The sequence below is a fragment of the Rhea americana genome, unplaced genomic scaffold, assembly GCF_003343005.1.
Source record: "Rhea americana isolate MKP2758 unplaced genomic scaffold, rheAme1 scaffold_62, whole genome shotgun sequence".
NCBI lineage: Eukaryota > Metazoa > Chordata > Aves > Rheiformes > Rheidae > Rhea > Rhea americana.
In genome coordinates this window covers 4,809,144-4,826,909 of record NW_028186779.1, presented here as the reverse complement: position 1 = coordinate 4,826,909, position 17,766 = coordinate 4,809,144, and the positions used below count along the sequence as shown (strand labels likewise).

Here is a 17,766-nt window from a genome sequence, read left to right as displayed (position 1 = left end):
CCTGAACCATGTGCTTCACAGTGGAAATTGACTTTAATAAAGAGGATACTATACACAGAATGGTTTTCTTCCTTCATTTCTTCTTAAGACATGCTTTTAGGCTTTTGATCTATCTATCTATATATATATAATGTTGGGGCAAACACTAGAAACCCCATATAGAAGTCAGCGTGAAACATTCTAAAACATTTCACTGGTTAAGATCAAACCACAAATATTTATTCCTCGGAGGATACCCATGAGATCAAACAGGCTGCCGGGATAACACTGCTCTGTGCTAAGCCCACCACAGTCAGGTGAAGTCTTCGACATGTCCTCTAGCCAATGTTTTGGTCATTAAAACATTCCTGCCTCTAGCTGATCATCCTGCACCCCTGCTGGAAGTTACTGCTCTCACAGCAGTCGACAGAACAGAGCATATTCCTCATGCCACAGCTGCCAAGAATCACAGAGTTTGGTATCTTATTTCAAATCCACTTTCCTCAGCTGTTTGAGCTGAGACAGAAAGTTTTATACTGAAGCGACTCCAGCACAAGCACATTATTCTATCAAGGAAGCTGCTGGAGGAGGAGTGTAGCAGAGTGCTAGAAGGCTCTGCAATCTTGCAATTACCACAACAAGGTTTGCTACAGGAAATTCACTGAAGACATGAGAGATACCAAAACACCGAAATGCAGCCTCTGATAGCCAAAGCCTTAGTACAGAGCACGCCAAAGGAAAAAAAAAAAAAAAAAAAAAAGAAAGAAAGAAAAAAAAAGCCTGAACAAGCAAAAAATCCCTACACCCTAATGGCTTTGGCATTGGAGTGTCACTAATAAGTCTTTCTGTAGGAAAAGAAATTGTAAACCCTTAGTTTCACTACAGCCTTGCTTAGTGCCATGTCATGTTATACTGGAAACATCAGATTTCAGGCGTTGGCTTATATACGAGAGGAAATTTCTTTAAGAAATTTCTTTTCAAAAATGCACAAGCAACTGCTGAGAGTGACTATGTAAATAAAATAAACATCCCCAAGCAAAGGACACACCGTCTAAAGTTTATTTCATTTGTTGGTGCAGAAAACATTTTGTTTCCAAATCTCAAATATAACCTCTTTATCAGCACTAGAAGTCATTATAGGCTATTTTTATTATTGTACTCACTATCTGCTGATAGGATAAAAAGGCACAAATTCCAAACAACATACAAGGGAATGCATTTTTAGAAACCATTTCATTTAGATCTGGCTTTAGTTAGTTTATACTTAGTAATTTTCAGGGATCTTTAGTAACTTAAGAGAAGTTATATGTGACTGCAATAGTAAAAGAAAGGCATATTCTAGAATTGCAGCTTCAAACTGAATAATGTAACATACAGCACCTTACATTTTTCTACAGTCAGCCTTCAGAAGGYTGAAAACAAACAACTGTTTAGAAAGGCAGTAATTTAACTGAGATGTTTTTGCAGCAAGCCTGCAAATACTTGTGCATTTTACAGTCTGCTGGATGACATAAGTGCGGACAAGAAAAACATCCATTCCAGACACTTGCAGCTAAAAACAAAATAAAGCCAAAAGGACTGAAAAGCAGCGTATCAAAACTGCACCTCTCTCTGCAATCACGTCCTTTATTGGATTGAAATAAAGAGAAACATGAGATTTCACCTTCTAGTGTGGCAGAGAGTGCACCAAAACCCTAAGAACTCCTACACAAGGCAGAGCTGCTCCTGCACTGGCAGGACTCTAAAACAAAAGCCAGGCATTTCTAAAAACCGTAAGGATGAACCACTTGCGCTCTTGGAACAGAATTAAACAGCTCAAAACCAGCAAGAGACTCCATGCTGTGAGATCTTAATAACATGTCCTTTTGGGCTCATTGACTTTGAATAGGAAGACATAAAATTCAGAAATAAATGTACACGCGTTACCAAAGAGAGCGTGCATAATGTTTTTGACTGGTTTGGCAGTGACAGCACTATAGCCTTACRTCCCAGGCAATTTATTAACTGAGAATCTCACATTAAACGTGTACCCTTACAGGARCTCGCTTGTGACCAGGGAAAACACAAGACAGGGCAGACTGCTTCTCTCCCTTGCCACCATTTCTAGCAAGCAGTATAGATTTCCCCTGTTGCTTTGCAATTCAACTATTCTTTGATAAATAAGGCTATGGCTCTGTTGGCAAGGGACTTGAAAATCCAGGGAGGGCCCTCACCCAGACAGCCTCTGCTCCTTAAAAGATTTGGGATGGGGATTTTTCAGGACATACTCAAAGGGAGTATGAAAAAAAAAAAAAAAAAAAAAAAAAAAAAAAAAGGAAAAGGAAAAAAAAAAGTCAGTGGGAATAGCACATCTAACTGAAAGCATTTTGAAAGTCAAAGCCTTAGGGGCATGTCTTTTCTTGCGGGCTAGCAAACGGTTAAAAAATAGGCAAGTGAGTGCTTGGATATGCTACGCTTCCTACTCAGTTTTGAGCCTTACTGGCATAATGTATCAACCTGAAGGAAAACTGTATAACTAGAGATCTTGATCAGGAATTTCAAGAACAGTGTGGTATCCTGCTACCATGTTACGTGCTTAAAATATTGATCCTTTCGCTATTGCAAAACATGCAAAATACAACACGCCAGTCTCGCAAGTTCCAAAATACAAGTTAACTTACCTTAAGCTGCCCTATTTCTTTAAACTTGTAAACTTCAAATTCCCACAGGTCTGTGTTTTTGCCAAGAATTTTCTGGCACTTTCTGGAAGGAAGATGAAAGGAGAGAGAACAAAGCTATGTACACAGAATAATACAAACGTGACAGCTTAGCGCAAGGCTTCCTTTCTCTTTTCTTCTCCCTGTCAGGACACTTTCAAAGGTCACGCATTTTGGCAACCACTGCTTCATGTGGAGTGTGCCAGGCACTCCTTCTTTCAGATCTTATCTGCTCAATTTTGTTGCATCTAAGAGGACTCGACTGCCAAATCACTAAATCCCAGCTGAATGAAAGTAAGCACCTAAAAGGATAAACATATACATACATACATATAAACGTACACACATCTGTATGTGAAAACACAAATCTTATGTAATCTCTGAGCCTTTCTCTGGATACTCAAAATTGACATTTTTGTTTATACCCATGTAACAGAAAATTTGTGGTTACATGTATGACATGGATAAACTTTTTCCAATTTTGAAAATCTAATGCAATTCTGAGGAATAAGGGTGTACTTTCAAAAATATTTATGTCTCAATTCTGACTAAATTTAAGAATGATTACAGTACTTTTTGGTTCGTTCACTAACATACACTAAGGAATCCCTATGTTTTGAAATTCCAGTGCACCTGGAATATCTACATCTCAACATGCTTCAGAATCAGCAAGTGCTTTCTCTTTCACACGCAGACACACTTCACCGAGCAAAGGAAATCTTTACTAAGTTACCGAGCAGCCAGATCATAGTCTCCTTTCTCCACTAGATGATTTATATAGGCCAAACCAATGTCCTAAAGAGAAAGGGGATAAAAATAAGTCAGTACGTATAAAAGTTTGGAAGGGAAGTGCTCTACTGCCACAGTGGCTGTCGTTTCCACTGCACGCACTGTTCTTGGGTTAAGCGCCAGTCCTAAGTGGATACCCCAATTCCCCATGAGCTGCAGGGCCTACAAAACAGTAGATATAAGATACTTGTGTAGACCACTCACACCTTCAAATTAAGACGCTCTTTCAAATACTTCTCATAACCTCATGGGCACTGGGAAGACCATGCTACTCCTACATATTAAGGATGGTTCAAATGCATAGCTGATCATTACCTGCTCATGTTAGTTACCTCAAGAATAAACATATTAGTTATCTCAAGAATAAAAACACCAGCAATAGTATGAGAAACCTTCTTTGTCAACACACACAAGGTTTGCATCAGGGAAAAAGAAATATTTGATGAGAACCTCAGTCCTAGTACTACTCTATAAAGGAATTATTGATAATCTAGCAGGCAACTCATTTTACTATGCAGTGGTAGGGAATAGAAACTAGGTAAGGTAACAGGCTTTTATAACTAAAAAGCACTAACTTACACTGGATGCGTTTTGCCTAAAGATCTGCTTTCATTTACACACTGAGTTTCCCTTAGCAAAGTCTATCACACTGCTGTGCTGTAAAATTATTTGCTAGGCACTTCATATATGTATTTTCTCAAACAACCAGGCCTCCTTCTGCAATACCAACATTGGTGTAAAACACAATACAGCCCAATGTACCCATTGCATACCTTAAGAGTCGCATCAACTAAACCCACAGCATTTCCAGCTACAAAGAAGGCTGTACAATGACAGAAAAATTGCCTTCATTTTCAGCAAAAATAAAGCATTTGGGAAGGTTCTCAGGTGCAACATAAATTTTTTAATGAAAATCCTGTGGGCCAACACCCAAGTGACCAGAGAAGACAGTCTAAGGAACAGGGCTGTAGGATCTCCAGTTATGTAGGACCCTTGAATTCTGTTAAAGAGGTACAGAGAGGCTTTGAGCATAATTGTAACCTGTAAAATCCCCAAGAACAGACTTGTTGGGTACTGTGAATGTGCTGTCAGTGGTGTGGCCACTGCTGGGCACAGAAAGCATAAAGTCCTTTTAAACACCTCTACCACTAATCCTGCACTTCAGGCTTGATGTCAACATTTTTTCCCTCAACAAATTCTAGGGGTTTTGTATTAGATACCAAACACACAAAGACTCTACCTGTACATACCCTCACTGACTTTCATCCTAATGGAACAAATTTTTTTTTTTCAAAACAAGAAAAAAAGCTTTTTTTTTTTTCCTTTTTTTTTTCTTTTCCTTTTCTTCCTACTCTATTGCCTGGACCTTCTTTAGGAATTCTTTCTTTCTTTTGCAAGAGAAGCAAAGCAGCTAAATCATGCAAACCCTGTGAAAGCAGACAGCAGGCCATTAGGTCTTCATTTGACTTCTGGATTACAGAAAGGGAAAAGAATTTTAGGATGTATTGACATGTAGTATGCATACTACAGTGGTAATCTGGCTGTAGGTTCAATAACTCTACTAATACTTTGTAGTTAAGTACAACACTTCACATTTAAAGAAGCGGCAATATTCAAGAAATATCACTGTGTTCACACCTAGGTCAATTTAAAAGAGAACTAAAAACTAGTGATGGTCTTGTGGCCGTTATATTACCTGTCTCCCACCTCCATCTCCACTTTTTTTTTTTTTTTGGCATCAGTAGCCTTTGTTGCTCCGTGAAAGAACTACAGACATGGGGAAATAACTATATAGGAGCAAGGGAGCTTAAAAATACTTAAAAATAAGAATTGCAAAGTAACTTGAGAGCTAGATCTGATACTGCAACTGAATTTTRATAGGATTTAAAAGGTCTTCCATTTACCCCTCCAAAACTCCTGTCAAATCCTATCATATGTACAAGGTGAAAGTTAAACAGAAATATGTCCCACACACCCATTCTCAAACACTGTAATACTGTGTGTTACTTGAAACAGCAGGAAATTTAATACAAAAATAAAAGCAAGCAGAAAAGCCCATCAGCAGCAAAGTGCAATTCTCTTCTTTTTAATGTCAATAGCACCTTAATAAAATCTAGATCCTTCTGTGTTTTACACACTAATTTTCCTGCTTCTGCAGCTGAAATCAGGAAAATCAAATGCTAGTTGGAGTACGCCTAACAGCTATTGTCTGGTGTGGTGTGGAACAGGGAATGATTTGTAGCATCTCGCAGGCTTCTGAAAGAAATCAAATGCTTTGTTTTGAATAGAAGTTTTGAGACTTACCAAAATCCTGTGTTTTTTTATGGTTTTCTGACTTATTTCAGCTGCCATCAAAGCTTCCTATAGTTATAAAGTAGAAAAAAAGACATCAGCCAAATAAATAAACCTTCAATACAGAAGGCTCTAGAACTGCATATATCAACTATTTTTCAGAGTATAGTGTTTGAAGCACTAGAATTTTTAATGCCATGGTTGGATGAACAGCTTTGAATTCATACTCAAACAAAGCAGTCAACCAAAGAGAAAACTATTTTTGTTTCCATCTGGGTTCACTCCACATTACTATATTAGGATCAAATCTCAAGACTACAACACAACAGATAGAGCAATCCCATTGGATCATTTTCAAATGAGAACCCTTCACTATCAAAACCTGTGAAAAAAATCATTGGGAAAAGAGGTGGGGGAAGGGTTCTTTTCTATCCCCCACCCCAAAAACCTTCTTGAGGGAGAATGATTTATTTTTCTTAAGTGCCACTTGCAGCTCTTCTACCTCCTTCAAAAGTAGAGAAGTAAAACTGGCACTTTTACAAAGAAAAACGAAACCTTTAACAACACAAGCTACCTACTGCCTTGAATAGCTTTCACCAAGACACATGCACACAGCTGTCACTGATAAATTACTGGAGTCCTCAGGGACCAAATACTGTGATTTGCATAAATGGCAAAATTGCACTCAAAGCTGCATGAGGAATATAACAATTGCATTAACAAAAGGAATAAACGCAGAATGGCTTTCCTACATTTTTCTCCTCTTATTATGGGCATCCAACAAATAACATCTAAAGGAGCAAGTGACTTTACACTTTGTAGCAAGTGGTCTAAATGAGTAATTCTAGGACATCACAATCCAGAACACTGGGCACATGTTGATATTGCCTGTAAGGATTTATCAGCAATATTTTAGGTGTTTAAATATACATACTTAAACCCACCAATATTTAGACAACTAAATACTGATTTCTTTTTCTAAGGGAGCAGTGTATCTTTGGGTTTTACCATTAGTTTTGTTTCCTTCTGAGTAAGGCTACTTTCAGCACCAACACTTAAGAGTTTGAGCCTGTTTCATTTTACTTTTAAAAATTTCAACACTGGAAGTAGGTAACAACGAGCAATGCACAGTGCCCTAAAATGCCATTTTCATTCCATAGTGGAAGCAATTTAGAATGGGAAACTGCAATATCCTCCTTTTCGTTCCCTCTTCAGTTTGGGTAGATCTAGAAAAATACTCACATAGCTCATCAGTTAACTGCTCTACTGGATTAAAAATCAAAATACACAAGCTCTAATCAATTTTTACTGACATCTGATAAATTTCACCTCTGACGCTGTGAACAGTATTCACAGCCTCTAACTCACCTACTTCACTGGGGTGCAATTCAGAACCGTTGTTCCAGTCAAAAATCTAGCAATCCCTCATAGACCATGGAGAGAAGCAGCAGCCCCTGTAGAGGCTGATTCAAGTTTGAACAAAATTGGGGATATTAGGTGCCTTACTGCAAAGGTTTATCCTTGCATGGGCTACACCTGCCCTTGCAAGTGTTTACACAGTGACTCTAGGAACAGGAACGCTCTCATTCAAATGAGCTTGCAAAGTCACCCTCCCACCACAACTTCTGAACCAGGAAAGCCTGAAGAAAAGAATGTTGTGAAGATTACTTCATATTTCTTCTTTTCAAGAAGCCAGTCAATGTGGTCATCTTGGTCCCGTTCTTTAGCCACAACTACATCTCTTGGGCTGATGATATAAAAAAGTGATTCGCCTTCCGAATATTCTGCAAATACATACACAATATTTTTAGTAGTTTTTGCTAAAGTAAAGCCCTGTTTTTTAATACACTTGGAGGGTGGGGCTTTAAAAAAGAAAGGCRAGCAAGACAGCAAAACTACTCCTGCAGAACACATTTATTTGGAAAGCTGTATTCTCCAGTAAGTTAAAACTTGTTTGAATGGCAAAATAGCTTTCAAAAAATCACTACAGCTTATTGCAAATTTTGATTCATTCATTATGTGTAAACTTTATGATAGTTTAGAACACGCTCTTGTACTTTTAGAAGACTACATAGCCTGCTTATAAGCTTATCCTCCCCATCAAGGTCAAGACCATCAAAAGCATAAATGATAGATGCCACAACCCCTGGGGACACAGCACATCATTACAGCAATACGTTTGCAATGCTATAAGTTAAAGTTCTATGTATAATGCATTTGCTTATACCATAAGCCTTTATTTTTGAGTAAGCTCAAAGTAAAATGTACTCAAAGGTAAAACCAAGCACAGATGATGATGGCTCAGAACACTTATTTTTTCTACAGAACCCATGAAGAAATACTATCAATATTTTGTAGGTATGAGAATGAAATCCATCTCTCATCCCTTACAAATATGCACATACAAATATACTCCCCTACTTATAAACAATGCACAAAATAAAGCTTGTTTCAAAGCTATCTGAAAAAAAATAGACTTGTTAAGTTAACTAGAATATGCATTAAGCAGAAAAGCACAAGTGTGGGCTTCAGAKTGCTGTTTAGGGACAAGTATAAAGCAATCCCAATGGAATGGCCATCCCTCTTGATAGGAATCGAGAGGTTTTGGAGATCAGGAATAGATAAACTGTATTTCTAAGTGGCTTAAGGGCATTGATGTAGACAAAGAGGTCTGCCAAGCCTATGATTTAAAGCAAGCTGCTGGAAAAGTTGTTTAAACAACAGATTTATGGATTTTAAAAACCGTAAGGAATGTTTCTATATTATACAGGCAATATAATCTTCACTAAGAAATTCAGTTTCAGCCTTGCAAAGCATCTTTCTGAAATACAGACCATCGTTCAGAAAATCATCCCAGCTTCATTTGGTAGTCGGAAGATTAAAAAAAAAAAAAAAAAAAAAAAGACACATAAGTGATCAAGAAATCACCATGCTCTCCTGCATATATTCTGCTAGGGTTTAGTCCCCTGACTGTTACATAATTAAATCCGTCTTCTAGATAGAATTTGCCAATCTCCAGTTTCTGTTCATGAGATTTTACTGTTCTGGGATCTGCTATATGCTGATAGCTTTATCAATATAGAGAAGCTATCAAGGTGATCTTACTGCTCAAATGACATTTATTCCATCTTTTGCTTTTCCTGTAGCTTTTCCTGACATTCACATCACTATTTCTGAAGACCTAAATTTGTCCGAAGAGCTCTGAGAACTCTTGTAGATCATACTGAATATATCTCCATCAAAGTGTCCATCGGTATCACTTTCTCCCATACCGGTGCATTACATGAAATCTATATTCCTCCCTTCCCCAATATGACTATCTTACTACATGGCATTACAGATTATGATGTTTAAATATATGCCCCTCTTTGCAGGTAAAGCAAAACTTTGTTCTCTAATGTGAGAGGCCCTTGCTGACTTCTACCTTACACTTAGGTCTCAGCAATTGTGTCAAATGGAGTTACAGACAGATATTCAGGGAGACGGTACAAAAGTGACACAGAAGCTTTGATTCTTCACAAATGGATTTTTTTTAACTAAGTTATGAAAACAAAACAAAACAACATTAAGATCACCTACCTAAATGATAATCTCTACATTCATTTTCTTGAAACCCTCTTACTGTCAGCGCATCCGAAGAGATCTCCTCACAAGACTCAGGTAGGGGTTGAACAATATCCAGTCTAGGTCTTGCGCAACATTCCACTTCCTAGAAAAATGCAAACACCTTAGCTGCATCCAACACAGTTTATCTTACAAACACCAACTGTATGAATAAGATTGAAATTCATCAACTCCCAACATTCCCAAGCTCCCAGTACCACTATTCACTTTGCACTGGATATTCAGTTGTGAACTGTGCAAGCTGTAACACTGTGCTCCCCTGAGTAGCTATAATTGTAGCTGAAGCATATAGGAAAGTTACTTCTACTCTTGGCTTGCTTCCCCAGAAAGGTCACCACAGAGGAGGCAGCTTAGACAGGCATAGCTCTAAACTTCTTCCTGAGTTTGCTCATTATTTTTCTGTTCTTGGCCACAGAAGTTTTCAGAGCTATCACAGATGATCACCAACCAGTGCATTCAACAAGCACTGGAATTCCAAATTTAAGTCAGATTCTTAACTGGGGTCATGCTCTATGAAACAATGTTATTTTGGTACTAGCTGGAGTTTAAAATTACACTTTTAAGCATCCAGCAGTAGTAGTGGCAAAATTAATTCTAGAATAATCCAAAACCCTTGGTATGCTGTTGATCTTAAGTAACATGAACTTAAGTGTAATACAGGTCATTCTGTTAGGATGACATCATGGATTTTCATTTTCTATCCAGATGCTGGCTTCATCTACCTGGAGTTTTAATTAAGTCAAGGTTTAAGACAATCCTTTTTTATACTTCTGGCCGTGAAATAAAACTAAGCATAAAATGGAAAAACAAGATGAYGTAAGAAGTAACTTTACACTGCTTTTACCCTACCCATCCAGCAGCGGCACCACTCATGTCTTTTCCTAGTTTAACAGTTCTGATTGCAAATGGGGAAAAAAAAATCAAGCAAAGTCAAAATTTCAAATCTAATCTGATACGTAACAAATAAGAAGTTGTTGTGYGAGAGCTGTGAAATCGAGTGTTAACAGCACCAGGGCTCCTCACAACCCAAAATCATTTGTATATAGGGAGCRTCACCTCTGCTGCAGGCTCAGCCAAGTAGGTCTTCACTGAGCCCAAGACACTGATGAAGGGCTGCTGACCACACTGGAGCAGAGCTACAGTGTCAGAAAGAAAAATTCTTTCCTTGTTGTAATTACTGAGAGGTCTAGGAAGTTACAAAGTCCAGCATCTGAGGTTTGCTGTTGAGTTTGGCTTTTTCTGTTTGCTTGCTTTAAAGGCAAATTAAAAACAAATACACAACAAACCTCTTTGCTATGTTCTATTACTGTCAYATTACCTGAAATTCTCTTTTCGTCTTTCCTTTCTGAAGCAGTCCCAATCAGTTTAACCTTTCTTGGTTACTACCTGCTTTATACTATCCCCCTTCCAGTGCTACTTGTTAATAACAGCTCCCAATTTCCTTGCTTCCTATCATTTCAACCTACCTTGTCCTCCCCCTTCCCTATCCCATTTTGTTTACCTCCTTTTCTTTCACTGCCTCTCAGGTACTAGAAGACTACTGCATTGGGTCTCTTGGGAAACACTGCTGTGACATTATTTTTTCTCCTTAATATAAATAAAGAAATAATAATCTGACATCCTGTAGCAGAGGAAGAGCTAACCCTATTGATTTCAGCAGCCTTGAGCATTTGTTTGAACCTACAGCATTTTATTGCCTAGCAACACGTGCACCAAGTTGCTTAAGGTTACTATGGTGATGATCGTCTAACGCAGACACCCTATCAAAGGGGTGATCAAGAGCTTCTGCCATTCTAACACTGCAACTTCAAGGATTTCCTCTACTGCCTCTCCTTTTATTTTGCAATATGAAATAAAGGCAGGAGGCAGACACAGTACTCACTCACACTCTCTCAGTAAAAACGAGAGACATGAATTCTAATTTCTGCCTATCCACACAGCTATCTTCATGTATATGCTAAGGTCTTGCAAGCAAGGGGAACAACACTTGCAGTAATTTATCCCACCCTGCCACAGTGACTCCTATCGTTGGAGCTGGTCGACTTCACTACTCTCATATCTTCTAATATGCAGTGTCAGCAAGCCCCTTCAGTGGCTGAAAAGATCCTTCATTTCTTCTGCTATACAAATACCAAGAAGAAAAAAAAAAAAGGGAGAAAGAGAAAAAGAGAGAAAGAATAAGGGGGAGGGGAGACAGAAAATAAGAGAGAGGAAAACTATCTAGCATGCCTTTCTCTGCTTCCTGCAAGAAACAAAGGATACCAGACAGGACTTCTAACAGGTAAATACATTAGTCTTCAGCATAACCTCCACTGACCYTACTTGGTAGGTCAGGGAAATTTCAAGCACTGTTCACGACAAGCTGACTACAAATTCTCCCATAGATAATCAGATCTGTGCACCCTCTTTAAGCCCCGGATCGCAAGACGTTTTTGGTTTTTTGCTGTGAGGAAACTGTAACAAAAGAATTACCGTTTTTTCTGAAATCTCCTTTACATAGGAAAGTACAACCAGCTGGTCACAGAGAGGTGCAAGTCCACTGATATGGAATTCAGTCTCAAACTGGAAAACTGGAATATAGGAAAGGCAACAGATTAGGCAAATAAATGAGCGTAATTCACTCCCTACCAAAAACAGGCAACTGATTTCCACAGGCAAAGAGCAGCACACAGTAGAAGCACTTCTACTGTGCAGCCCCAATATGTATAATAAACCTACAGACTTCCCAGTTGGATCAGCAAGATGATGAAAAATTACATTTAACAGATTAAATTCTGCTAAGGGTTACAAAAAGAAAGGTCTGTGCTTCAGGACATGTTGGAGATGAGACATGTGAAATGAAGGGTCAGCTAGATTTTCAGTAATCACATTGGGGAATTTTTTAAAAAAACATACTCAGAAATGTAGGCAATAAGGCAATATCAATATATAAAACATCCTCTTAGGTTTGCATTTTGTAGCAAGTCATGTGGCCTTACAGAATCCCACCTGCTCTATCTATTGGTATGACATAAAAACACAAAKATCCTTATTAATTTATCATCACTTTAAACATCATACAAAAATTTACAGATGCACCCACTACARAGAAAAGAAATGGTTAAAGAACAGTCCCTTTTCCTGTTCATAAAACWGAAAATGAATTTCCTAAAATTGCTCCTGAAATTGTGACATTTAAGTAACAACTGTTTTGGTAAAGAAGTAGAAAAGAGTGCCAAACTGTATTTACAAAAGGCTTATTAAAGCAGAACCCTGCCACAGAAATATCGGTTTAGGTTTTTATTCTTTTGGGTTTACAGTGCAAGCACCAAAGATCTGGGGAATACTTTTTGTTGATGGGGGCCTAAACCACAGGATGAAGAATTTGCTGAAGATGTCCAAGCTGTTTCATGAATTGGTTCTTGTATCCAAAGAAAGATTTCTGTAAAAGCTTGCAAGTACATCAAATGCATCATTATTTTCCCTTAAAATCTGTTTTTAAGAGAAACTAGGCTTATAAAACATTTTCTTACTTACTAATTAGTAAGCTACATTACTACTATCCACTGTTCATTAAAATACGAATCATTTTAGTAAAGTGAACAACAAATGCWGCATAATGACAGTAAAAATAAAGATAATTTTCTTTAACTAAGGTAGTAAGAAGGAAAAGATTCAATAATCCCCTTCCTGCTGAAAAAGAAAAAACYATCAAGTAAAGCACAGATTTGACAGCTGTCTCAGTGATTAAGCAAATACCGTTTCTTATTAAATAGCTATAAACACTTTGGCACCATTGGCGGACAAAAGCACGGCATCAGGATAAAACACTCGATCTGCTCCGGGAGAGACTCGGCGGACTGCTGTAATCCTGTACGGAATTGTTTCGCTCTCGCCTGCGAGCCTCGGGGGGCTCCTCGGGCTGGGGCACGCGTGTTCTCAGGGGCAACTTCAGAACACACACAGTCAGAAACACCTGCGCATAAACATCTTCCCTCCAACTTACGGTTCAGTACTTGGGAACTCAAAAGAATCTGGAAGCAGGGGACGGGGAGGGGAAACATGTCAAACAAAAAAACAAAGTTCAAATCCAGAACACTGCTGCGAAGGACAGCGAACATGCATTTATTGACATTTTTTAAAAGTGATGAGAGAYGGTCACTCTTAGAAGCATAAAAAATGCTGATGTTTGAATTGAGGAGGAAAACAGTATGGTAAGCAGTATCTTTATAAAGATTATGGGGGCAATTTTCAAAAAAATCACTGATGTTTCATTGATTTTTGGTAGAACTTCAGTTCTTTAGCCAGTGAGACACACTTCAAAATGTTTCCAACAYACATAATGGTGTGTCTAGGATAAAGCAGTATAACTCTTCAGCAAGACAAAAGAAAAGATGACTGCAAGAAGTTCTATTTTTACATAGATTTCAGTTTCCTAGGTTTCCCTTTTAGCTTTCTCGCAGCTCCTCCTCCTCAAGAGGCATTGAGGAAACAGTGCTGCAGCTCTGGCGCTGCAATCTTGAACAAGGAATTCTAGTAGAGATGGTTCTTCTTCACCAGTAACAGCCTTTGATGCAATAAAAAAAGTTCTATTGAAGAAATAATAGAAGTTATAGCAGCACAGACCACTAGATGGGTAAATCTGGCCTACTCCCAGGTGGTTTAATGGATCAGTTGTTGTGATGAAGGGAGAGGGAGGGAATCCAACACAGACGTATTCCAGTAACATCGTTAACATGAGAAAGATCCAAAACAATTAAATCAAATGTAGCACACAAGTAAATGGGAATGACCTAGATATGGCCACGTGTTATACATGTTTACGCCTGTCAGAAGAGAAGATGGAAAATATGCTGACATTGGATCTACTCTATGTTCAGCCTCTATGTAGAGCTGTCAAACAGATTATCAAGAAATAAATAAAAAAAAAAAAAGAGAGAGAGAGAGAAAGCTGTGAATCTTTTCTCTTGTTCATTAAAGGAAATATGTGACAAATACCATACTACAGAGATGGGATACTATGCTACTTTATTTACCCAAACTCTTTTTTTAAAACAAAAAACAACAAAAAAAACCCCCCACACTTTACACTTTAGAGATCGAAATGCACGCAATGGACTGAAACTTAAATATATACATACATATATCTATCTATCTATCTATATATATATATATATATCCATTTCATTTAGTGAAAACTCTTAAAACTGCCCCTGCTTTAACACTATAGATTTACGGAGCAAAATTTTGGTCACAGAGATGTCAAAGGTTTGGGGACTTTGCTGTTGATTTCAACGGGGCCAAGGTTTCAACATTATCTTTTGGGATGTAAGCAGGAAGCTGAATTAAAATGCAGAGAATTAACATGAAGCTTAMMWKKTAAGTGAAAAGAAAGGTTTTTTTGGTTTTGTTTTTTAATTCTATACAATGATTGCAGGAAAAGGAGACAGACACACAAGGTAATTTTCACATAGCCCATTTATATATTAGCAGCAGCACAGCCACAAAGCCATGCAAATTGGCCCAGCCTACCTCAAATTCTAGGGCAATTCTGGGACGCTGGGGTGATGTCACTATACATTCCCAAATTACATTTTAACCAGTTATCTTGGGTAAATCTGCAAAATTTGCAGTCATTGGCATGGGTCGCAGTATAGCATACCTGTAGTGTTTCTAGGATGGTATCTCCACCATCAGTGCATTTACAAAGCTAGGTTATGTATGCAAAAAGAAAAAAAGCAGTATACACAATGGCACACTTAGATTAGCTGTTATCAGATTCATGTAATTGCATTTGATGTAATATACTAAAAAAAAAGCATTTTTTCACGGTACATGCATGCAGTTCTAGCTAGAGGACCAGAAAAGGCCTTTGCCCCTATAAACATCACTTAAGCTGTCTTTAAATAGATATAAGCAAATCAAGGAGCAAAAACACAGAGAAGGTTCAATTTTTATTCTTACTTTTAGGTGTACTACCCAGTATAAACATTAGTAAAAATCTCATTTTTCTAACATTCACATTTTTCTCTGAAGATCTTCACAGATGAACACCTGCTCAGGCTTTTAAGAATTTCCTGATTTATTACAGGCTTCTATCTCCCATTACACTCCAAAACAGTCTTCATATATTAAAATTTCCAGGGCAGACTCAATTCTGAATAGGAGCCTGAACAAAAACCTCAAGATGTGCCCAGTTAAAGAAATGCCAACTGTGACTAAAAAGAAACAGTAAATTTTTGGAGAGGACCGGTGAGGCGAGCCACATGAGTTTCCTTCACCTGCACATTGCTGCGCTTGAGTACCTTCAGAACTCCTTATAAATTTTCTCCCCAAATTACTCTATGGTAATTTAAGCAAATATTTAACTAATCGTTATATCATACTATCCTTTTTCCTTGAACTCAAGTAGGAAGAGCTTAAAATCAATGGCAGATCCCATATCCCAATGATAACAAAACAGAATTTCTCAGTCTATTCATCTGAACTTGGAACTCATAACCTTCATCCTGTTTCCATTCAAAACGGTAGAAAAGTGGTCTTAAGTTTTCTTCTGGTCTAATACTAAAGATTCAGAGCATCTGCTTGAGAGAAAATTTAGCAGTTGCTACCAAGTCATTCTTAATATCACCTCAAATGCCATGCAGTAACAAGGATAAGCGTTTTATGGCAATAATAATGGTACTATTAATTGAACATGATCACGAAAAAAAAACGACCACCACTCAAAACTCAGAGATCTGTAAAAGCCTCTGTGACTAAATGCTGTTACCGTACTGGCTACCAGAGCAGAATGGAAACATGCAAAATTTTACTACTAAAACAAAACAATTTCTCTCAATTACAGTATCACAATCATCAGAAACATCAGGAAAATTCTTTTTGGTCATGTAGGTCATCATCTCTCCAGTACAACCTACTGTTCCAGTTGAATTAGTAAATGTTTTGTCTGTGGTAAGCAGAATTACAATTTGTTGTTTTACCTGCAATCAGGCTTTATGAAATGGAAATACAGTGCTGAAGTTATCTTATCCCTCTTCTACCTCACACAGCAATAAAATCATCATTAGAAATATGGCAATCACCTACATAATCTTGAGATTAAATCAGAGTAGCTCACCTTACAAGCCACATATTGGTGTGTGCCTTTTTCTCTCTTTTTCTTTTTAATCCTACAAAATAAATATTTCTACGTTTTCCTTTCTGATAAAAAAGCACAATTACTCATTACTCAGTGGTAACCTAGCATGCATTTATGCAGCTTTTTCCACACAAAATAGAGATGCCTTCTTACAAGCATATCCAAAAAACATGCAAGTTTTATATCAGAAGTCTACTTGAAGGGGGACACACGGGAGAAAACTGCTCCAAAGGCATTGCTGACCAGTTGGCACCTGGAATTAAGGGGAAGAGATTCCTCAGATAAAATCTGGACTGCAGTGAATTGAATAGGAAGTCTGTAATTGACTTCAAGTCTTTTCCTGACTTGCACTTCTACTCTCCACTAATATTAACAACCTGAGTAAATTAACCGAGACACTGACGAAGTACTCCTCCACACAGAAATATACAAAAACCTGAGCTGCTTCACAAAGGCACTGGAAGGTTATTTAAGGCTTGCAAGATGTCCCGTTTCACCCTGAAAAGGCATTGTATTAACTGTAAAGTGTTAATTAGTTCTTCAGTAAGAAGCCTTCTAGTAGGCTCAAGTTGTGGAAGGGTTCTCAGCTCAGAAGTTGTCCAGTATTACAGCTTTTGTACACGTATCAGGAGCCAGCAGAGAGGTCAAACACTCTTTAAAGATAGATCACAATGGCATTTAGTCCACGTTAAGCCTGTAATTCAATACCGATATTCTCTGATCAATACAGTACTTCACTGTGGTAGCTGACAGAGCTAACTCGATAGCATCTGCTCAGCTAACATGCATTCAGACCTAAGTAGAAGCATTTCACTTGAGTTTATCTACAACACTGAATGAAGAGCTACGTACGTAATGAACTGCAACGTACAGCCAGAGACAAGAGAGAAGATTCGTAAAGAAAATCATCACTAATATGCTGAAAGACATAAATAAAGTTTATTATGMTACATTGATCTTAATGCATGAAGACTCTATGAATGTTTCAGCTAATTTCTCTTACATAAAACCACAGCATCATCTTTTTAAAAAGAAAACAACTACCACTAAAGCAGTTCAGTGGTGTTACACTCCCATGTTATGGGCAGCCTGGTTTAGGATCAGGGTAGATACCACACTTTTTCCTGCCTCCAAGTATGCTATGTACCAAAACAGAACCTAAAACCAAGGAAGCCGCTGTTCCACAGTATGCTGCATACCTGACCTTCAAGAACTTGCAAAGCAGGAAATCCTCCTTATTCACTGGGCTGCAAACCACTGAAGGAA

The 17,766-nt window shown here is 37.9% G+C and overlaps 1 protein-coding gene across 2 annotated transcripts in view; it reads right to left on the bottom strand.

The window, feature by feature from the left end:
• The window catches only part of VPS41 (VPS41 subunit of HOPS complex), a 104,850-nt gene that overhangs the window by 23,096 nt on the left and 63,988 nt on the right, over positions 1-17,766 (bottom strand). For both annotated transcript variants that reach the window (XM_085320230.1, XM_085320231.1), the window contains exons 11-16: positions 11,853-11,950; positions 9,336-9,465; positions 7,425-7,540; positions 5,769-5,825; positions 3,409-3,470; positions 2,640-2,721 (exon numbers count right to left, since the gene is read on the bottom strand). In XM_085320230.1, coding sequence (XP_085176356.1) covers positions 2,640-2,721; positions 3,409-3,470; positions 5,769-5,825; positions 7,425-7,540; positions 9,336-9,465; positions 11,853-11,950 — 545 coding nt within the window. The remainder of the gene's footprint in view (positions 1-2,639; positions 2,722-3,408; positions 3,471-5,768; positions 5,826-7,424; positions 7,541-9,335; positions 9,466-11,852; positions 11,951-17,766) is intronic.